The sequence below is a fragment of the Coregonus clupeaformis genome, chromosome 37 (assembly GCF_020615455.1).
Source record: "Coregonus clupeaformis isolate EN_2021a chromosome 37, ASM2061545v1, whole genome shotgun sequence".
NCBI lineage: Eukaryota > Metazoa > Chordata > Actinopteri > Salmoniformes > Salmonidae > Coregonus > Coregonus clupeaformis.
The window spans coordinates 5991768-6015037 of NC_059228.1; the positions used below are offsets into that span (position 1 = coordinate 5991768).

Sequence of the window (23270 nt, forward strand, 5' to 3'; positions counted from 1 at the left end):
TTGATAGCATACGGAATGCTACCTGAATACTGAAAGAACATTCCAACAATATCTGCTTCTTGGAACGTTCTTAAAATTGTTGGAAATAAATGTGCAGTCTCCTTATGTACCTCTTTTTAAGCAACCATCTGGAGCAATCCGCACATATTAATCAATCACAGACCGTTATTGTGGAGAGATTGGCTACAGATGGAGTTTGGACCGTGTCTGATTTGTATAAAGATGGTAAAATTATGGATCTGAATGAATTGAAGGATAAGACCGGCTCTACCAACCATTTTACAATCATTCAGATTGTACAGGCAGTCAAGTCTGCCGATAGAACAACACATTTAAACATGATTTGAACGAATTGGAAAGTTTCATAAAGGGTGTCCATTCCAAAGACCACCTGGCATCCAGGGTGTATAAATTCTTAAACAAAAAAGCAAGGGGACTAAACCTTCCCTTAAGAGAAAAATGGGGTAAAGATTTGAAGATGAATATACAATAAATTGAATAGAAAAAAGGTGTGGAAAAACTTTTTTTAAACGCGCAGAGAGTCTAAAGCACAAATGGTTCAGTATAATATAATTAATAGAAGTTACTGGACTCCCTCTAAAATGTACAAGGCAAAAATGACAACCGACCGCAAATGTTGGAGATGTAAATCAGATGCTTGTAAATCTTGGTCAAGTGTCCTAAGTTGGAAACATATTGGAAAATGATGTTATCTCTATTTCAAGGCGCAATAGAAAATAGACTACACACAAATGCAGGCTTTATCTTGCTGGGAATTAACCTCCCAGAAAATACACCAAATGCTTCCATGCTCAGGACCCCAACTCGCATTGCTAAAAGGGTAATTTTAAGGCATTGGGAGAGGAACAGCCGCCCTCATTTGCAGAATGGCTCAAACTGTCAATGAACACTGTCAAATTTGATAAAACTATTGCAAATGGATAATGCAAAGTCAAAAGAATATGAAGAAATATGGGCCAAGTTTGAAGTTACTGTCTTGGAGTGAATGAAAACATGGGGAAATGTATGTTATTTATAATATGTAATTAATACCAATCATGTGTATTGATACAAAATCATTATACCAATCAATAATATGTAATTCATACAAATCATGTATATAATGAGAAACTTTATAATTATTCATAATATTAAGTACCTATTTATTTATTGTTTTTGAAATTTCGTTGCAGCCCTCCCATATATCCTTATTTTGATGTATTGTTAGGATGAAATTGTGATACGCAAAGAAAATAAAGGAGAGTATAGAAATGTGCCTTTATGAGTCAAAATTATTTGTACCAGGATGAGCGAGAACAATGTGTCGTGTTTACATGTGTTGTGTTTTGTTGTTTGGTTAGTGTGATATGTTGTATGTGTTGTAAATAATAATATATATATATTTTTTTTTAATAGCAATTTTATGAAGTTGGCTTTAGCTAGTCCAAATAGGTTCCCAATTTCCCAACCTCATAACTAGCTGCCAATAAGCCATTTCAGGCTATCAATCAAGTTATAGTAGCTAGCTTGTCTAATTGTCTTAGCTGGCATGCCTGCTGGCAAGATTTTTTGACTTTGGAAAAGTTAGCAATTACTAGATGTACTGAATAAGACTCACGTTTCTTTCCATCTTTTACCCAGATTTTAGCATACTGTAGATGCAGAGAAGCATATTTATTTTCTTAAAAAAATAACCACCAGGCATCCCGAGTGGCGCAGCGGTCTAAGGCACTGCATCGCAGCGCTTGAGGCGTCACTACAGACCCGGGTTCGATCCCAAGCTGTGTCACAACCGGCTGTGACCGGGAGTTCCCTAGGGTAGCGCACAATTGGCCCAGCATCGTCTGGGTTAGGGGAGGGTTTGGCCGGGGGGGCTTTACTTGGCTCATTGCGCTCCTTGTTGTGGGCCGGGCGCCTGGATTCTGTGTCCTCCAACACATTGGTGCAGCTGGCTTCTGTGTTAAGTGGGTGGGTGTTAAGAAGCGCGGTTTGGTGGGTCATGTTTCGGAGGACGCATGACTCAACCCTTTGCCTCTCCCGAGCCCATTGGGGAGTTGCAGCGATGAGACTGGATCGCAAATTGGGGTAAAGTATATATATATTTTAATACAAAAATAAACACCAGTCAGGAGGATACAGGCAGCTCAAGATGTATGCTTAGATATGCAGAAAAATAAACTTATTTTTATTTATTTTTTTTACATAGAATTAAGTATAATCATTATGGCTCTAGATTCCAGGAAAAGGCTGTTTCAGGTGTTTGAAAAATGCTAAATTCTCCAACCCTCAGCCATCCTCAGACCACCCCCCCAGCCATCATCGGACCACTCCCCAGCCATCCTCGGACCACCCCCCAGCCATCCTCGGACCACCCCCCAGCCATCCTCAGACCACCCCCCCCAGCCATCCTCGGACCAACCCCCAGCCATCCTCACGTTCTTTGTGTGCCCTCAGATTTTTGTCTGTGTGTGTGTGTGTGTGTGTGTGTGTGAATGTGTGCATGCGCATGCATGCATTTGTGTACAGGCTTTGTATGGTTTATTGAAAATGGCTGTTGCTTTGTGTACCTTTTAACCACCCGGGAATCTGGCTCTGAACTAAAGAGCCATTTCAGACTCTCTCTCCTTCTTTCTCTCTCGCTCTCTCCTACCTTCCATTGCGTTGGCTGCGTCGGATGCTGCTCTCTCTCTTCAGGGTGATAGAGACAATGTCTTCAGGAGGGGCGTCTGCCTGAGGATCCTGTAAATCTGGGACTAGCTCCACCTCCTCACCGTCAGAGATTGGGTCTGTTGATAAACACACACACACAACCAGTTACACACACACACAGCCAGTTACACACACACAGACAACAAAGACAGTTATACACACACACACACACACTCACCAGTGTGTTTCTTGCCCTCCTCTTTAGCATAGGTGTCCAGGAACTCAGAGAAAGCCCCCTTGCTGTCCTTGAGACTTTGGTATGACCCGACCTCAGAAACACATCCGTCTTTCAATACAACGATCTCATCCACATAGGGCAGGAAGCTCACTCCATGGGTCACCAAGATACGGGTCTACAGAGGGAGAAGGTGTAAGAGAGGAGGACGATGAGGAAGAGGAGGAAGAGAAGAGGGAAGGGATGAGAGGAGGTTGGGCAGGAGAGGAGAGGAGAGAAAGGAGAAGGAGGTGGAGGAGAGGAGAGGAGAGAAACTGTACTCCATGGGTCACAAGTCCACGGAGGGATCAGAGAGATAGGACATATGTGCGTCCGTCCATTCATCCATCTGTCTGTTGATCTAATTTAGCTAATTTATTTGGTTAGTCATTCCACTCACCTTATCCTTGAGTATTCCTGTAGGTCCCACCACCTCCTCAAACAGATGTTTGCCCACATGAGAGTCTACGGCTGAGAGAGGGTCATCCAGTAGGTAAACGTCAGCCTGGCTGTAGGCTGCCCTGGCCAGGCTCACACGCTGCTTCTGACCCCCGGACAGGTTAATACCCTGGGGGAGGAAAGGAGAGGGGAAGGGAGGAGAGGAGAAGAGAGCGGAGGAGAGGGGAGGGGAGGGAAACGGGGACATAGGTCAATACCTGGACACGAGAGATGGAATTAGCTATAGAGAAATAATATAGTTGAATCTCTATGGCATTAGAATTTAAATTAGCTGTACAGTTTACTTCTTGAATTGACTGAATTGAAATGAAATTGACCCCACCATGGTCATTAGCTGGATACGAGAGATGGCATTATCCATAGAGATAGAACATAGTTTTTGCATTTAAATGAGCTGTGTTGATGGAAAAACAGGGTCCATCAAAAACACGGTCCATCATCACTGACACGTGAATTTGTTGTTTTTAGTGTACACACTGACTGACTATGATTCAAAGGCCCATTTGGGACTCAGACCCAATCTCAATGAGTTCTCCCCAGCCTCTCTCCCCTAACCACCTCCAGACCACCCAGTCCTCTCTCACCTTCTCCCCGATCTCAGTCTGGTCTCCCCCAGGCAACAACTCCAGGTCGGGCCCTAGGGCGCAGGCCTCCAGCGTAGCCTGGAAACGAGAGTCCTCCAGTGGGGAGCCAAACAGGATGTTGTCCCTGAGAGTGGCGTTCTGGATCCAGGCCTGCTGGGGCACAAAGGCTATCGACCCCTGAAGAGAGCAGAGACGGAAGGGGAGACAGAAGAGGGAAGAGGTGGGAGGAAGGAGTGTGGGCGACAGAGAGGGAGTGGGTGGGAAAGAGGGAGGGGAGGGAGTGCAGGAGGAGAGAGAGAAAGGGAGTGGGTGGGTGGGTAGAGAGGCAGGGGAGGGAGTGAAGAAGGAGGAGAGAGGGAAAAGGAGTGGGTGGGAAGAAAGGGAGGGGAGAGAGTGCAAGAGGAGAGAGAGAGTTTTAGCAATGACATTTACACTCTCCTCTATATGTATTTGGACAACAACGCTGAATTTTTCAATTTGGCTCTATACTCCAGCATTTTGGATTTGAAATCAAATGTTTCATATCAGGCAACAGTACATCATTTCACCTTTTATTTGAGGGTATTTTCATACTTATCTGTTTTACAGTTTAGAAATTAAATCACTTTATGTATCTAGTCCCCCCCATTTGAAGAAGTCATAAGTATTTGGACAAATTCACTTAAAGGGCTCTATTTTCGGCTGGTGGTAAGGAGGCGGAAGTGTCAAATGCACGTCAGTTTTGCAATTTAAGGGGTGGAAATATTTGAGGTGTGCCAATAGGCGCAACTAGGGATATTTAAGACCGACCAAAAGCTAGTGTTAGCGGTAACGCATTTGGTTATAGCATTGATTTAGCCAGCGGAGTCACACACAGTAGCCTCATGTACATCACCAACGTTTTATTAAAATATCACGAGCTTCAAAACAGTCCACAGACATTCCCTTTTTTTATTTCAATTGGACATAATTTTTGTACAGCTTCTGTGAAACATTTGGACTCATTATGTGCAATGCCCATTGCATGAAAGGTGTCAGTGACTGTAGTACGCCTGTTTAGGAACATCAAGTAATTTAAAAAGACTGCTTATTGTTTTTCATTATTATTCTGTCAAAAAATGCATCTTCCACTTTCCTCTGTTGGACCTAACTGTCAAATCGAGGGTATTCCGATCGCTGTCTGTGGTTCTGAATCCACTTGTAGGCTATATTTGCCTGTTTGTTTGTTTGTTTACTTTTCACGTGGCAAACCTCACTACTGGCCATTTCAACAGCAATAGTAAGCTTAGCTATATATATATATATATATATATATATATATATATATATATATATATATATATATATATATATATATATATATATATAGTGGACATTCCCCCTTTCTCTTTATATTGGATCATTTTCCAGCTCCTGTGAAAAGTTCCACAGTCTACGTTGTCTTAGGCCTAATAAAATGTGATTTGATTTGAATATTATATGCCCATGGGGTGCAATTAGGGTGTCTGTAACTGTAATTAGACATAGCCTATTTAAAACAAGTTGTTGTTTCTTTTTTTTAGAATTTGATTGGAATTATTCACTGTCTTTTTACGTCTTATCAATAGTGAATTTAATCTTGCTTATTGACAACATTTGGCATGTCCATAGCTCAGACATAATGCATTTTACAGTAGGCCTATATCAGTGCGAATGCCCCCCCAAAATGCTAACCTCCCCTGTTATTGGTAATGGTGAGATGTTAGCATGTTTTTTTTTGAGGCCTCTGTAACTTTCTCGCTCATTATTATTCATGGCATATCGGATTGATTTAGAAGTATTCAGAAACATCTAATCACTTACAAAGAAAATTACTCCAGTCATCATTCACCATTCAGCTCCTATTGGACAGAACATAACCCCAAACAGCCAAATCCAACTGCAAATGCATCCAACGAGTTTGCAGAGGAACAACCCTGATAGAGTCATTGCGTGCTAGGTATGTGGAACCAAATACTAAACTTTTGACTACTTTAATACACTATAAGTGAATTTGTCCAAATACTTATGACTTCTTGAAATGGGGGACTAGATACATAAAGAGCTTTCATTTCTAAATGGTAAAACAGATATGTATGAAAATACTCTCAAATAAAAGGTGACATTCTGTCCTGTCGCCTCATAAAACACTTGATCTCAAATCCAAAACGCTGGATAATAGAGCCACATTTAAAATGTAAGCTTCACTGTCCAAATATGGAGGTGCAGCCAATCACTGGGAAACGGTTCCATCGACCTGCAGTGTGTGCAATCATGCTTTTTTCAGCGTTCTTATATTGGAAAGGTTAACTGTGAGGCTGCATACGTTCAAATTGGACCAGAGCTGTGAGTTTTGTCAAGAACTGAATCTAATTAGAAGCAGGTAGCCTAGCGGTTAGAGCGTTGAGACAGTAACCAAAAGGTTCCTGGTTTGAAATACCTGAGCCGAGAAGGTGATAAAACTGTCGATTTGTCATTCAGCAAGGCACATAACCCTAATTTGCTTCAGGGGCACCATACTACTATGGCTGACCATGTAAAAACAACACATTTCACTGCACTTATCAGGTGTGTGTGACCAAAAAAAATGGGGTCTAATGGTCTAAGCCGCTGCCTCGGGAACACATTCTGCTGCAGCATGGGTTCGAATCCAGCACACTGCTATTCCAGCACGCTCTCTCCTCTCACTATCCTATCCAATAAAAAATAGGAGAGGAGTGGGACTGCCCCACTCCTGGAAAAAAAAAGGGACCGTATCTAAGTGTATATCTGTCTTCTGTATTGTTTGTTTATTTATTACCCCTCCCCCACATACACACATACTCTCTTTGAAATTGTTGAATGTGTCAGTGTCATTTTGTGATGTTTGTGTTTTTGTCAAATCAATACATTATTTTAAAATAGGTCATATTGACTAATTTGAGTATTTAATGCGAGTATTAAAACAGTAAAAACAATTATTATTAACTGTATGACGTGTGTGTGTGTTACCTGTACATTGATGAAGCCCTTTGCACTGTGCATCTCTCCCAGCATTGCTGATATCAGAGAAGATTTCCCAGAACCCACCACTCCCACCACTGCTACCAGCCTGCCGGGCTTAATTTCCAATGACACACTGACACATACACAAACACACACGCACACAACACATTTAACAAAGCAGAGGTGATGATTGCAAAAGCCACACCTCTCAAGGCATATCTGAGTATTTATTGAACCATTTTTTTACACTTTTAATAGCTGCTGTACTGACAGGAGAGGTTAAACTGAAAGTTAGCAATCCGTTGTACTGTGTACACTACCCTGTATCCAGTGCATATGACAATAAACTTTGATTTGATATTTGACTTCTCTGTTAAAACACACACACACCCACACAACCACAGAGGAGGGAAACTCACTTTTTGAGAACAGGTTCAGCATCTTTCTCCCAAGCGAAGGTTCCATTACAGACACTCACGGCTGTGTCTGGGAACAGACATAGACACACGTTTGAGGCACAGGAGGTTGGTGGCACTTTAATTGGGGAGGACAGGCTCATGGTAATGGCTGGAGCGGAATTGGTGGAATGGCATCAAATACGTCAAACACAAGGTTTCCATGTGTCTGATGCCATTCCAGTCGCTCCGTTCCGGCCACTATTATGAGCAGTGCTCCCCTCAGCAGCTTCCTGTGGTTTGAGGGGTGCTTGATTTAACTTGGCCATTTGCACTATTGACCACTATGCCACTGGTTTCATTGTACCGGCAAACTAAATGCAACTAATGCAACTAAAGTATTGACATAAAGGGACGGTTTCCTGGACACAGATTAAGACTAGTCCTTGACTAAATGGAGATTCTCAATTGAAAATGCTTCTTAGTCCATGGGACTAGGCTTAATCTGTGTCTGGGAAACCGTCTCAAAGTGTTTTGCTTTCTGGGGTTAAAGAGCAAGTAGCTCAGTGACCTACTGAAGCTGGGGTCGTGACGCACGGTGTTGGTGTCCAGGTCGTCTCCTCCCAGGAACTTCTCCAGACGCGTCTTAGAAACGCTGGTCTGGAGGGACAAACACACATTTAGTGTATTTAGTGTGTGTGTGTATGTGTGTGTGTCTTACCAAGCTAAATGATATTACTGCACTGCTTATTTTAACCCAAAAATAGTTTGATACAAGTCAGAATATCTTGATACAAGACAAATTATCTTAAAGTAAATGCATTTTTGGGGTAAGCGAAATTAACTAAAAACAAGTCATTTAGACTTAATTTTGTCAATACAATAATAAAAATGTAAGATGTGCATGCAGTGTGTGTGCATGTGTGTGGACGTATGTGTGTGTGTGTGCGTGCGTGCGTGTGTGTTGTCCTACCTGCACCATTGCAGCTATGAGCATGGGTAGGAATGCCAGAGGGAAGCGGAGGATGTTGAACAGAGAGATGGAGGTGAAGGCTTTCCCTGCATCCAGAACGTTCTCTGAGTCCACTGCTACAAACACTGCAAAGGTTGCCAAGGAGACCTGGAGAGATACACAGGTTAGTTAGAGTGTGTGTGTGTGTGTGTGTGTGTGTGTGTGTGTGTGTGTGTGTATGTATGTGTGTGTGTGTATGTGTGTCTCTCGCTCGCAGTACTCACCAGGGCGGGGGCACAGGAGAAGATGAAGGTGGAGACGGAGGAGAGGTAGGCAAACTTCCTCATGACCCCCAGCTCTTGTTCTCTGATCCCCATCACCTGGTTCTGGAATGATGGTTCCCATGCATATAGCTTCAGGATCTAGAGAGTGGGAGGGGAGGGAGAGAGTGAGAGGTTGGAGGGAGGGGGGTGGGGGATGGAGAAAATAAGAGAGGGAATGAGGGAAGAGAGGGAGGGAAGAGAGGGAAGGGGGAGAGGGAAGGAGAGAAGAAGAGGGAGAGAGGTAGGGAAATGAGAAAAGGAGAGGGGGAGGTGGAGGTGGAGGTGGAACAGGTAGGAATAAGAGTAACGGCAGGTGAGAAAGTCTGAAGTGGCTCTTTAGTTCAGAGCAATATCCCCGGGTGGTTAAAATGTGCACAAAGCAGCAGCACAAAGCAGCAGCACTTCACAGCCATTTTCATTTTCAATAAACTGGGCCTGTACACAAATGCATGCATGCACGCACACACACACACAAAGTCACACACACACACAGTCACACACACACATATGCACACACACAGGCCTGCTCAGAGGGAGTTAGCTCTTCTTACAGTAGAGCCCGAAAGCTTAATAAATATTACAATATTATAATATTACAATACTAAAAATGTATAGTAAATAATATTACAGTACTAAATATTACAAAACTATTATAATTCAACACAAAAACTATGTTTTAAATAAGAAATAGGCAAGTCTGAAGCCAACATTTTTTAAAACATTCACATGAGCACCACAAGGCCTACTTCACCCATGCTCTACCAAGGTTTTCCAGCACACAACTTTGGCCTACTACAGTAGCTATGTTGGTCTATTGTACATCAAACAACTTGTAGGCAGGTTGCTTTGGATTCAAACCTCCTCAAACAGCAAAGTTTAATTTAAATTGGTGTCATATTGGCTTAGCTGTGATGGTAGAACATTTTGATTTTACCATTGAGCACTATAATACCTTGACTACCTGCACTTAGCTCCAACAGCGAACTTATTAATGCCATGACATTTCAGATTGGCCTCTTACTCAAGTACTCTCAATAATGTACTGTTGATAGAATATTTCTAAGATACAGTGGGGGAAAAAAGTATTTAGTCAGCCACCAATTGTGCAAGTTCTCCCACTTAAAAAGATGAGAGTGGCCTATAATTTTAATCATAGGTACACGTCAACTATGACAGACAAAATGAGAGAAAAAAAATCCAGAAAATCACATTGTAGGATTTTTGATGAATTTATTTGCAAATTATGGTGGAAAATAAGTATTTGGTCAATAACAAAAGTTTCTCAATACTTTGTTATATACCCTTTGTTGGCAATGACACAGGTCAAACGTTTTCTGTAAGTCTTCACAAGGTTTTCACACACTGTTGCTGGTATTTTGGCCCATTCCTCCATGCAGATCTCCTCTAGAGCAGTGATGTTTTGGGGCTGTCGCTGGGCAACACGGACTTTCAACTCCCTCCAAAGATTTTCTATGGGGTTGAGATCTGGAGACTGGCTAGGCCACTCCAGGACCTTGAAATGCTTCTTACGAAGCCACTCCTTCGTTGCTCGGGCGGTGTGTTTGGGATCATTGTCATGCTGAAAGACCCAGCCACGTTTAATCTTCAATGCCCTTGCTGATGGAAGGAGGTTTTCACTCAAAATCTCACGATACATGGCCCCATTCATTCTTTCCTTTACACGGATCAGTCGTCCTGGTTCCTTTGCAGAAAAACAGCCCCAAATCATGATGTTTCCACCCCCATATTTCACAGTAGGTATGGTGTTCTTTGGATGCAACTCAGCATTCTTTGTCCTCCAAACACGACGAGTTGAGTTTTTACCAAAAAGTTCTATTTTGGTTTCATCTGACCATATGACATTCTCCCAATCCTCTTCTGGATCATCCAAATGCACTCTAGCAAACTTCAGACGGGCGTGGACATGTACTGGCTTAAGCAGGGGGACACGTCTGGAACTGCAGGATTTGAGTCCCTGGCAGCGTAGTGTGTTACTGATGGTAGGCTTGTTACTTTGGTCCCAGCTCTCTGCAGGTCATTCACTAGGTCCCCCCCGTGTGGTTCTGGGATTTTTGCTCACCGTTCTTGTGATCATTTTGACCCCACGGGCTGAGATCTTGCGTGGAGCCCCAGATCGAGGGAGATTATCAGTGGTCTTGTATGTCTTCCATTTCCTAATAATTGCTCCCACAGTTGATTTCTTCAAACCAAGCTGCTTACCTATTGCAGATTCAGTCTTCCCAGCCTGGTGCAGGTCTACAATTTTGTTTCTGGTGTCCTTTGACAGCTCTTTGGTCTTGGCCATAGTGGAGTTTAGAGTGTGACTGTTTGAGGTTGTGGACAGGTGTCTTTTATACTGATAACAAGTTCAAACAGGTTCCATTAATACAGGTAACGAGTGGAGGACAGAGGAGCCTCTTAAAGAAGAAGTTACAGGTCTGTGAGAGCCAGAAATCTTGCTTGTTTGTAGGTGACCAAATACTTATTTTCCACCATAATTTGCAAATAAATTCATTAAAAATCCTACAATGTGATTTTCTAAAAAGAAAATCTCAATTTGTCTGTCATAGTTGACGTGTACCTATGATGAAAATTACAGGCCTCTCTCATCTTTTTTAGTGGGAGAACTTGCACAATTGGTGGCTGACTAAATACTTTTTTCCCCCACTGTATATAGTCAAATGCACTGTTTAGTGCTGGGACAAAGAAAACTGTAGGACAAGCACACACCATTGCTCTAACATACTTTTAATTAGGTATATTGAGCCTTTAATCAGTTATATTAAGCCTATTAAACCTAATTCAATGTTATTATTCAAGCTAATACCTTGATGCCGTTCAGCATCTCGTTCACGATTTTCATCCGTTTGTCTTTGTACTTCATGTTCTCGATCTGAAAATAGAGACAGACAGAAATAGAAATGTGAGGTAAGAAGGTTTTGCACTAACTGCTGTTGATGACAGTAAATGTATTAACTCATGCACCCAATAACCCCAGAAACAGATAAGTTAATGTAGAATACTGTTGTTGAAGCTTCACCATTTAGATGTAACACAGTGGAGAACAATACAAGTATGTACAGTGAGGGAAAAAATTATTTGATCCCCTGCTGATTTTGTACGTTTGCCCACTGACAAAGACATGATCAGTCTATAATTTTAATGGTAGGTTTATTTGAACAGTGAGAAACAGAATAACAACAAAAAAATCCAGAAAAAACGCATGTCATTTTAATGAGGGAAATAAGTATTTGACCCCTCTGCAAAACATGATTTAGTACTTGGTGGCAAAACCCTTGTTGGCAATCACAGAGGTCAGACGTTTCTTGTAGTTGGCCACCAGGTTTGCACACATCTCAGGAGGGATTTTGTCCCACTCCTCTTTGCAGTCCCTTTGATGCGGTGAAGTTGTCCTGTCCCCTTAGCAGAAAAACACCCCCAAAGCATAATGTTTCCACCTCCATGTTTGACGGTGGGGATGGTGTTCTTGGGGTCATAGGCAGCATTCCTCCTCCTCCAAACACGACGAGTTGAGTTGATGCCAAAGAGCTCGATTTTGGTCTTATCTGACCACAACACTTCCACCCAGTTCTCCTCTGAATCATTCAGATGTTCATTGGCAAACTTCAGACGGGCCTGTATGTGTGCTTTCTTGAGCAGGGGGACCTTGCAGGCGCTGCAGGATTTCAGTCCTTCACGGCGTAGTGTGTTACCAATAGTTTTCTTGGTAACTATGGTCCCAGCTGCCTTGAGATCATTGACAAGATCCTCCCGTGTAGTTCTGGGCTGATTCCTTACCGTTTTCATGATCATTGCAACTCCACGAGGTGAGATCTTGCATGGAGCCCCAGGCCGAGGGAGATTGACAGTTCTTTTGTGTTTCTTCCATTTGCGAATAATCGCACCAACTGTTGTCACCTTCTCACCAAGCTGCTTGGCGATGGTCTTGTAGCACATTCCAGCCTTGTGTAGGTCTACAATCTTGTCCCTGACATCCTTGGAGAGCTCTTTGGTCCTGGCCATGGTGGAGAGTTTGGAATCTGATTGATTGATTGCTTCTGTGGACATGTGTCTTTTATACAGGTAACAAGCTGAGATTAGGAGCACTCCCTTTAAGAGTGTGCTCCTAATCTCAGCTCGTTACCTGTATAAAAGACACCTGGGAGCCAGAAATCTTTCTGATTGAGAGGGGGTCAAATACTTATTTCCCTCATTAAAATGCAAATCAATTTATAACATTTTTGACATGCGTTTTTCTCTATTTTTTTGTTGTTATTCTGTCTCTTACTGTTCACATAAACCTACCATTAAAATTATAGACTGATCATTTCTTTGTCAGTGGGCAAACATACAAAATCAGCAGGGGATCAAATACTTTTTTCCCTCACTGTACAGTATGATAATATTGTAGCAAATTCCAGGGGCTGGCCCGACCAGAACTCAAACTGAGGTCAATGAGTCCAACACATCAGCCTCTCCCTTCACGTTCCCCATCCTCCCCTCACTCTTGTTATTCCTCCTCCAGACCATTGATGGGCACCATGGATGAGAACCATGACAGCCAGTATTGCAGGTTCCACCTCCCTCTTCCCTACCTTCTCCCTCCCCCTTTTCCCTCCTTCTCTTCCCCCTCTCCCCTTCCTAACCTGAAAGGTCCTGGACTTGGTGGCCAGCAGACCGTTGATGGGCACCATGAGGACCATGACAGCCAATCCAGCCAGTACAGCAGGCCCCAGCTCTATCCACAGGAAGACGATAGCGAGTGCTATCTGCAGTGGGCACGACCACAGCAGGTGGATGAAGTTAACAACGTCATTGAATCGCTGAGCGTCGGCCGACATCAGGTTCACCGTCTCCCCGACCGTCGACTCCTTACGGGCATCGTTCGATACAACCAGAGCCTGGGGGAGAGAGGGGAGGAGGGGAGGGGGATGAGGAAAGAGGGGAGAGACAGGGATGAGGGGATATGAGGGAGAGAGGGGAGGAGAGGGAGGAGAGAGTGGAAGAGGAGAGAGGAGGGAAGGAGATAGAAATGGAAGAGGATAGAGGATAGAGAGCAGGATGGAGGGGGGGAGTTGAACGAAAGGTTACTAAAGAGAAATAACACTTCTTTGAGCAGATACTGAAAGAGCTCCACAACACGTTGAAGGGCCACCTAACACTAAGTCAACAGTTATACCACACACAGGGTCGGCTCCAGGCATAAGCAGTCGCGTAAGGCCCCCTGCCGCTAGTTCTTTTGGGGGAACTCAGTCGGGGTCTCAATTTACTGTTGAGAGTTAGAATAGTAGAATACACAAGGTGCAAGTAAAAAATGTGGCTGTGCATCAGCTGTTTTTCTCTTGTTTTGTCAGTCACTGACAGTCACTCAATTAGCCATCTAACGATTCGTAAGTTAGTCTAGCCAGTTATCTAAACTTGTAGTAATCATGGCCAATACCGACCGGGCACGCAGGGCATATGCCCAGGGCCCCTGACCTCCAGGGAGCCCCCATTGATATTGTTAGTCACTCTCAATCAGATATCAGTAAAATGGCGTAAGTCATGGCAAAATTGGTAGAATTGCAGGAAATTTGCTTTAAAACTGCAAACATTTCTCTCTGCCCCATGGCAAAATGAGTAGAATTGCATGAAATTTGTTATAAAATTCCTAAATGTTCTCTCTGCCCCATGGCAAAATGTGTAGAACTGCAGAAAACTTGCTTTTAAACCACAAAAATGTATCTCTGCCCCATGGCAAAATGAGTAGAATTGCATAACATTTCATATAACATTGCACCATTTTCTCTCTGCCCAATGGCAAAATGCGCAAAACTGCAGAAAACGTGCATTAAAACTGCAACATTTTCTCTACGCCCCATGGCAAAATGTGTAGAATTGCAGGAAATAAACTTTAAAACGTACATTTTTCTCCCCACCATCAAGAGGGGCGCCACTAAAACACCGTGCTTAGGGCCCCCAAAAGGCTAGATCACACACACAATCCCACACTCCCTCCCTCCCGCCCTATCCCATAAGCACCCATAAGCACTCATCAACTCATTGATTGTTTTAGAGAGAAAGCCAGTATATTGGAACGCAGATTGTTTTGCTCCTATATGAGATGGTACAAAATAGTTTTATCTCTGTTCTGTATCTATCCAATCTCTGGCCCTTAAATGTACATGGAGCGCTAACATCAATAACATGCATGTCAATCTCTCCTGGCTCAAAGAAGAGAAGAGATTGACTGCATCACTACTTGTCTTAGTGAGTGGTATTGACATGTTGATAGCACCGAGCTGTCTGTTTAAACGACTAGCACACAGCTCAGACACACATGCTTTACCTACAAGACATGCCACTAGAGTTCTCTTCACAGTCCACAAGTCCAGAACAGACTATGGGAAATGCACAGTACTACATAGAGCCATGTCTACATGTAATTCTATTCCACATCAAGTAACTCATGCAAGCAGTAAAATCAGATTTAAAAAACAGATAAAACTACACCTTATGGTACAGACTATGGGGAGACACACACACACAGGCACACACACACACACACACACACGCATACGCACTCTACACATGCTAACACGTATGTACATTGTAATATCGTTATATTACTGTATTAAGGATTTTGTATTGTAGATAAATTATGTTGTGGTAGTGTGTAGTAATGTGATGTCCTGCTTTATTTTGTATGCAATTGCTTTAATCTTATTTGGACCCCAGGAAGAGTAGCTTCTGCCTTGGCAGCAGCTAATGGAGATCCGTAATAAATACAAATACAAAATCTCTGTCAAATCTCCGTCAGTGTTAGATCAAGGAAGTCAGGGGGGTTGAATCCCGGTCCTCAACGAACACAAGTGCAAGACAATGACACGTACCTTCTTATACACAGCAGCCATGATGGCTGTTCTGACTTTCATCCCCAGAACAAAGCAGCGTTGGAAGTACTGCTGCAGGAACAGAGACTGAAAGAGGGCCACCAGGATAAGCAGCACTGCGTACACGTATCCTGTCCACGTGTAGATGGATTTGTCCGTAGTGAAGGATATCATCAACCTGGGATATACCAAAACCACAAGTTAAACCATTACATTTTGGGCGAAAACACTATGCATACTGGTATATGCACAATACATACCATTCGTTTAACTACAAAATTACAACAAAGTTTTGAACTTGCAATGTAGTATTTGGGCAGTTAAGAACAGTTAAGGTAAATACATTTGAATTCAGTCACTTTTTGACAGCATCCCTATTGATTTAGACAAAACTTTCTATACATGTTTGTCCATGGAAGAAGTAGTCAGAAAGTGACTTTTTCAACCTGAATGCCGACATTCAGGAGATATAGGTGCTACATGTTGACCCATTTTACATACTCCACCATACCATGAGACATCCATGTCTTCATCTCCGGAAAAGGTAAACAGTTGAGTTTGATATCGTTTAAAAGCTTACAAACAGGGTTGTCAAACTTAATTTTTATATTTTCTTGACATTCTTTCTTTTTTAACTGAAATACCCAGTTCAAAGGCACTTAAATATTTTGTCTTGCCCTTACAACCTCTGAGTGGCACATACAGTATACACAATCCATGTCTCAATTGTCTCAAGGCTTAAAAATCCTTCTTTAACCTGTCTCCTCCCCTTCATCTACACTGATTGACATCAATAAGGAATGACATCAATAAGGTGACATCAATAAGGAATCATAGATTTCACCTGGATTCACCTGGTAAGTCTGTGTCATGGAAAGAGCAGGTGTTCTTAATGTTTTGTACACTGAATGTATAACCCCACCCACATCGAAATATACAACAACAAAAAACTGTCCGTTTTCACGTTGTCTAATTAAAAAAGAATTAACCACACATACACAGACACTTTAGAAATTCCAAACATTATCAACCTACTTTAGTATTTGATCCTAATTTGATCCTAATTCTGAGAGCAAGAATACATCTTACTTCATAAAAACATTTTTGATTACCATCTTGTGGACAGGAAAAAGCGCAATGCTAGCTCACCACAAATTTTTTTTTAGTTTTATTAGTCAAGTTTAAAAGATGACCTTTTAAACTTGACTAATAAAACTACACATTGTTTATGGTGAGCGAGCATTGCACTTTTTCCTGTCCAATGACGTCTACACATTTTTAGATTACACCTCTACTCACATTGGTTGATTACCATCTCATACTATTTACTATTTTTCATAGCAAAAGTTGGTCTATTGATGGTTAGCTGCTTTTGTAACATGTATTTTTATTTAAGTTGTGATGGTGTTAGTTCGTTTTGCTAAATAAATATTCTCATTATATAACAAATTCAAGTGTTTAGATTAAGTTATTTAATTTTGTGACTGGTATTTTAAGTTTTCATAGTGTAAAGGTTGAAAAACACCACAATTTTTGCTCGGTCTACTTCTCACATTTAACGATTCAGTCAATCGTAGTGAACTAATTGGTATAGGACATACATCTGGAGGCACCTCCACAGTACGATTGGTCAATCGGGCCAGAATCCGGCTATATAGGTTTGCGCAAGTGTAGCGGGTTTCATGGCCGGAGGGAGCTGTCCATTGATTTAGTGCTGAAATGAAGAAAACCCGCCCGGAGTTCAGGTTTACAGTTTATTTGTTAAATAATTTAAATTGGTCATTATTAGGCCACGTATGGGTGAGATTGGAACAGGAGATTGGAACAGGGAAATAAAGGGTTTATCATAGTGGTATTTAAATTAGTCTGAATTTTACTGCACCTTCACCTATCAGCCTGATTAAACCTATCCGTAATAACCATATCTAGGCTTTATTTGACACGGCCACAGGGAATACATGTGGCCCTATTCAATGTTCTGTAGGCCCTACATGTCTGAATTCTGGCTACAGAAAAGGCATATTGAACTAAAATGTAATGTGCATGAACTGATGTTTATAATATAGGCCTGTATTGAATTCTAAATATATTGGATACCTGAAAGTAAAAGAAAATCGTTCCAGATAGTTTATTGCTAATAATTCGATCGTGCAGCTTTTCTTTTGGACTGTTGACTTAAATCGACAGAAGATTCTCTCATCAATAATTATTTCATGTCTGATAATTTGTAATAAAGATATCGGGTTATTGTCAAACTGCTATGATCATTCAGGTTCTATATTTATAGTTTTGAGTAGCTTATTGGCTGACAGTTGGACATGCCTTGCATCTGCTCTGAGCACTGCTCACACTTGGCGATAATGGCTGATTTGAGACCGAATATATTCAACAGGTTTGAAAATGATTGGGACTCTCTGTAAGTGCCCGGGAACCTGTGAGAGCCATCAACTGCAAATCGGGTATGTGCTTACACTTTACGGGCTGCGGCATTACGTTTTACTCCGGGTTTGCTTCGATTTCCTCTGATTTGGAATAATGCGCCGGGAGCTAAAAACGTGTAGTGTTCACCTGGCTTAAGTGCAAGAGAAATGTGTTATTTTGGCAAACACACTTGCTGTTTAGTGAGCGTTAACTGTTTTGCAAAAAGGATCCCTTTTTCGATGAAAGTATTCAAGAAATCAAGAAAAAGAAAAAAATCTGTAACTTTACAAACATCCTGTACTGGCCTAGTTTAGGCAAGGTATTTGTATTCATTATGGATCCCCATTACTCTTCCTGGGGCACAGCAAAAATTAAGGCAGTGATATACATTATAATACAATTTTTTAACATTAAAATACATTGTGTGTGCCCTCTGTCCACTACTCTACTACAACACACAATCCAGGTATGTGTGTGTTTGTACCTGTGTGTGTGACTCTTCACAGTCCTCGCTGTTTCATAAAGTGTATTTTAATCCGGTTTTCAAATCTGATTTTACTGCTTGCGTGAGTTACTTGATGTGGAATAGAGTTCCATGTAGCCATGGCTCTATGTTGTACTGTGCACCTCCCATAGTCTATTCTGGAATTGGGGACCGTGAAGAGACCTCTGGTGGCATGTAAAAATATGTACCTTCACAGAGCTAAGGATCCTGGGACTAAACACCTCCCTCTGCAACTGGATCCTGGACTTCCTGACGGGCCGCCCCCAGGTGGTAAGGGTAGGTAACAACACATCTGCCACACTGATCCTCAACACGGGGGCCCCTCAGGGGTGCGTGCTCAGTCCCCTCCTGTACTCTCTGTTCACCCATGACTGCATGGCCAGGCACGACTCAAACACCATAATTAAGTTTGCCGACGACACAACAGTGGTAGGCCTAATCACCGACAACCATGAGACAGCCTATAGGGAGGAGGTCAGAGACCTGGCCGTGTGGTGCCAGGACAACAACCTCTCCCTCAACGTGACCAAGACAAAGGAGATGATTGTGGACTACAGGAAAAAAAAGAGGACTGAGCACGCCCCCATTCTCATCGACGGGGCTGTAGTGGAACAGGTTGAGAGCTTCAAGTTCCTTGGTGTCCACATCACCAACGAACTATCATGGTCCAAACACACCAAGACAGTCGTGAAGAGGGCACGACAAAGCCTATTCCCCCTCAGGAGACTGAAAAGATTTGGCATGGGTCCTCAGATCCTCAAAAAAATTCTACAGCTGCACCATCGAGAGCATCCTGACTGGTTGCATCACCGCCTGGTATGGCAACTGCTTGGCCTCCGACCGCAAGGCACTACAGAGGGTAGTGCGTACGGCCCAGTACATCACTGGGGCCAAGCTTCCTGCCATCCAGGACCTCTATACCAGGCGGTGTCAGAGGAAGGCCCTCAAAATTGTCAAAGACTCCAGCCACCCTAGTCATAGACTGTTCTCTCTGCTACCGCACGGCAAGCGGTACCGGAGTGCCAAGTCTAGGTCCAAAAGACTTCTCAACAGCTTCTACCCCCAAGCCATAAGACTCCTGAACAGCTAATCATGGCTACCCGGACTATTTGCACAGTTCAAGTCACCCTATCCTTTTTACGCTGCTGCTACTCTGTTAATTATTTATGCATAGTCACTTTAACTCTACCCACATGTACATATTACCTCAACTACCTCAACTAGCCGGTGCCCCCGCACATTGACTCTGCACCGGTACCCCCCTGTATATATAGCCTCCCTACTGTCACTTTATTTTACTTCTGCTCTTTTTTCTCTCAACACTTTTTTTGTTGTTGTTTTATTTTTACTTTTTTTGTAAAAAATAAATGCACTGTTGGTTAAGGGCTGTAAGTAAGCATTTCACTGTGATGTCTGCACCTGTTGTATTCGGCGCATGTGACCAATAAAATTTGATTTGATTTGATTTGATTTGACATACTGTACTGGCCTAGTTTAGGCAAGGTTCCCACAAACAAGGTCTGTTATCTGTCGTCAGGATAGTAAGCCAGTTTAAAAAAGGAAGGCACATAAAACTTGTGGATAACCATTGAGCAATTATGTCATATTTATGAGACAAATCATTGATTAAGGTGAGTAAGATGAAGTAATAAACAAAGCTTTATTTTCCCCTTAAGGTCACCTTTATTTTCCCCTTAAGGTCACCTTTATTTTCCCCTTAAGGTCACCTTTATTCCCCCCTTAAGGGCACCTTTATTTTCCCCTTAAGGTCACCTTTATTTTCCCCTTAAGGTCACCTTTATTTCCCCCTTAAGGTCACCTTTATTTTCCCCTTAAGGTCACCTTTATTTTCCCCTTAAGGTCACCTTTATTTTCCCCTTAAGGTCACCTTTATTTTCCCCTTAAGGGTTGAGGTCAAGATTTTGGAATGGGTTCATTTATGCTAGATTTGTGGACAACTTCTACCCAGAGCAGGATTGCACTATAAACCACTTAAAGGTGCACTATGCAGAAATCGCTCCGCCATTTCCTGGTTTCTAAAGTTCGAATAGTTCACCTAATTTCAGTTAGGTGTAAAATATATATTCCATAACCCAAAATATTGTATTTTCAGCTGTTTGAAGCTGATATACAAAACCGAGAGTAAAAGACCCAAAAACTAAACTTAAGAACAGGAAGCATAGAAATGGTGCACAGGTCTACAGCTGCTTAGATTTGCTTTCAATGAGAATTTGCTTTCACATTTCTATGTGAATTTGGTCGGGTCGCCCAAAAAGCTTCATATGGCAGCTTAGATGTAAGGTCCCCTTTTTAGGGGACTTGCGTGTTTCTGGTACCGGTTCTGACCAACATTTTCACGTATAAATCGATCTGTGGATACCATAGATCGAAATGGCTTGCTTTGAGCGATAGCCCTGGTTCGCACGGACACAGTATTATTTTTTCTGTGCCTGTGTGACATAGAATGTAAAATCTAAAACCACTTGAAGCTGGGATGTACCTCCTACCATTTCATTTGCTTTTCCAACTGTCCATCAACTCCTGGCTAAACCCTACATCACAGCCACTGACAAAGCACATGCCTGCTATCGTTACATCGTAGCGCAGCAGGAGCGAGTGGTTTCATCACAGTAGCACATTCAGAGATAATTTTATTTCCATTAATTTTACAAAAGCATAGATTTTAAACAAAAACAATGTATGTTTGTCATAGACGGACATGATTAATATGAGAGGAAAGGCGAGATCCTAACGAGCTAGAGCTCTGTGAGACGTTTACAGCGATGGGGGCAGATGTTTTGGTAAAAAGATACCTTTAGAAAATATGCAAATTTTCTCTAACACTAAACATACAAATACTGTATGTATTGTACAGTTATAAGGAAGGTGATATCTTATAGTTAGTTGTTTTATAATTTAATTATGCTATATTTGCAAAGCATGTACGTCATTTCAAGCCTTATTCATACAGTTTTGTTGAATAGGAAATACATCATAAAATATTTCATATTTTCACATCAACAATTTATAACTATTTTTACCAGAAAGGTGAGATTTTAAGTTTTGTTTGAGTATGCAGCATTACTAGTTATTGTTTATGGCCCTCTCATGATAAATAATCACTTTTGGGGATTATGTAGATTACATTTTCGATTACATTTAGTTACATTTAAGTGGTTAGAAAGGAGTCCACATAAAAGATGGGATAATCATTGAGTGATGATGTCAAATTCACATGACAGACACCACAATAAACAGTAAAAGTCCAGCTTTGATGAGGTTGATTCATTATTACTTTGCAGGATCAGCACCAATTGCAGCACCACCAACATAAAAAAATACTGTAGTATTCTGTAGTAAACTGTAGTATACTGTAGAATACTGTACTACACAGGTTAACTTTACAGTAATATTATTGGTCAACAATTGAGGTTTTGAATCCAAACAACTCAGATTTTTATAAAAGGGTCTAAGATTCACTGTTCTTTCTCTTATTTGTTCCTGACCTGCTGTGGTGAGATTATCTCTCTCTCTCTCTCTCTCTCTCTCTCTCTCTCTCTCTCTCTCTCTCTCTCTCTCTCTCTCTCTCTCTCTCTCTCTCTCTCTCTCTCTCTCTCTCTCTCTCTCTCTCTCTCTCTCTCTCTCTCTCTCTCACTCTCACTCACCATGATTAGAATAATGCCTTGTAATGCTTGTTAATGCTTTGCAACTTAAGTTAATGGCTTGTATGTGAATCCATTCATTTTACAATGTAATTAAATACACTGTATTATTTATATTACAGCATATTGAATGGCTGTCATAAATATTCCATTCACCCAGCTCAATGTACCATCGATAGGTTTAGACTACTACATGATACTCACATTTTCCCTGTACCAATCATGAGGTTGCTACAACCTAGCCTATGAATGAAAGTTTACACCGTAGGTGCACAGGTTGAGAGAATTTTGATTAATCAAGGTGACAGACAGTGACGCATTCAACACCGCCTTGCACACTCTATCCAGCATCTAGCTGATCTACAACCAGTGAATACTATAGTAAAACCCACAAAAAAACTACAGTGAATACTATAGTACACAATATATACAAAAGTATGTGGACGCCCCTTCAAATTAGTGGATTCGGCTATTTCAGCCACACCCGTTTCTGACAGGTGTATAAAATCCAGCACACAGCCATGCAATCTCCATAGAGAAACATTGGCAGGAGAATGGCCATAATGCAGAGCTCAGTGTCTTTCAACGTGGCACCGTCATAGGCTGCCACCTTTCCAACAAGTCAGTTCATCAAATTTCTGCCCTGCTAGAGCTGCCCCGGTCAACTGTAAGTCCTGTTATTTTGAAGTGGAAACATCTAGGAGCAACAACTGCTCAGCCACGAAGTGTCCACACAAAGGGGACGGCCGAGTGCTGAAGCGCATAGTGCGTAAAAATTGTCTGTCCTCAGTTGCAACACTCACTACCGAGTTCCAAACTGCCTCTGGAAGCAACGTCAGCATAAGAACTGTTCGTTGGGAGCTTCATGAAATGGGTTTCATGGCCGAGCAGCCACACACAAGCCTAAGATCACCACGCACAATGCCAAGCGTCGGCTGGAGTGATGTAAAGCTCGCCGCCATTGGACTATGGAGCAGTGGAAACACGTTCTCTGGAGTGATGAATCACACTTCACCATCTGGCAGTGCGACGGGCGAATCTGGGTTTGGTGGATGCCAGGAGAACGCTACCTGCCCGAATGCATAGTGCCAACTTTAACGTTTGGTGGAGGAGGAATAATTGTCTGGGGCTGTTTTTCATGGTTTAGGCTAGGCCCCTTAGCTCCAGTGAAGGGAAATCTTAATGCTACAGC

General features: G+C 42.1%; 1 protein-coding gene across 1 annotated transcript in view; it reads right to left on the minus strand.

The window, feature by feature from the left end:
• abcc2 (ATP-binding cassette, sub-family C (CFTR/MRP), member 2) overlaps nucleotides 1–23270 on the minus strand; it is a 75749-nt gene that overhangs the window by 38714 nt on the left and 13765 nt on the right. Inside the window, exons 10-21 of the mRNA XM_041866550.2 lie at nucleotides 15491–15668; nucleotides 13265–13519; nucleotides 11446–11511; nucleotides 8580–8717; nucleotides 8317–8463; nucleotides 7919–8003; nucleotides 7368–7434; nucleotides 6955–7081; nucleotides 3967–4143; nucleotides 3324–3491; nucleotides 2888–3062; nucleotides 2651–2786 (exon numbers count right to left, since the gene is read on the minus strand). Of these exons, the coding sequence (XP_041722484.2) occupies nucleotides 2651–2786; nucleotides 2888–3062; nucleotides 3324–3491; nucleotides 3967–4143; nucleotides 6955–7081; nucleotides 7368–7434; nucleotides 7919–8003; nucleotides 8317–8463; nucleotides 8580–8717; nucleotides 11446–11511; nucleotides 13265–13519; nucleotides 15491–15668 (1719 nt within the window). The remainder of the gene's footprint in view (nucleotides 1–2650; nucleotides 2787–2887; nucleotides 3063–3323; nucleotides 3492–3966; nucleotides 4144–6954; nucleotides 7082–7367; nucleotides 7435–7918; nucleotides 8004–8316; nucleotides 8464–8579; nucleotides 8718–11445; nucleotides 11512–13264; nucleotides 13520–15490; nucleotides 15669–23270) is intronic.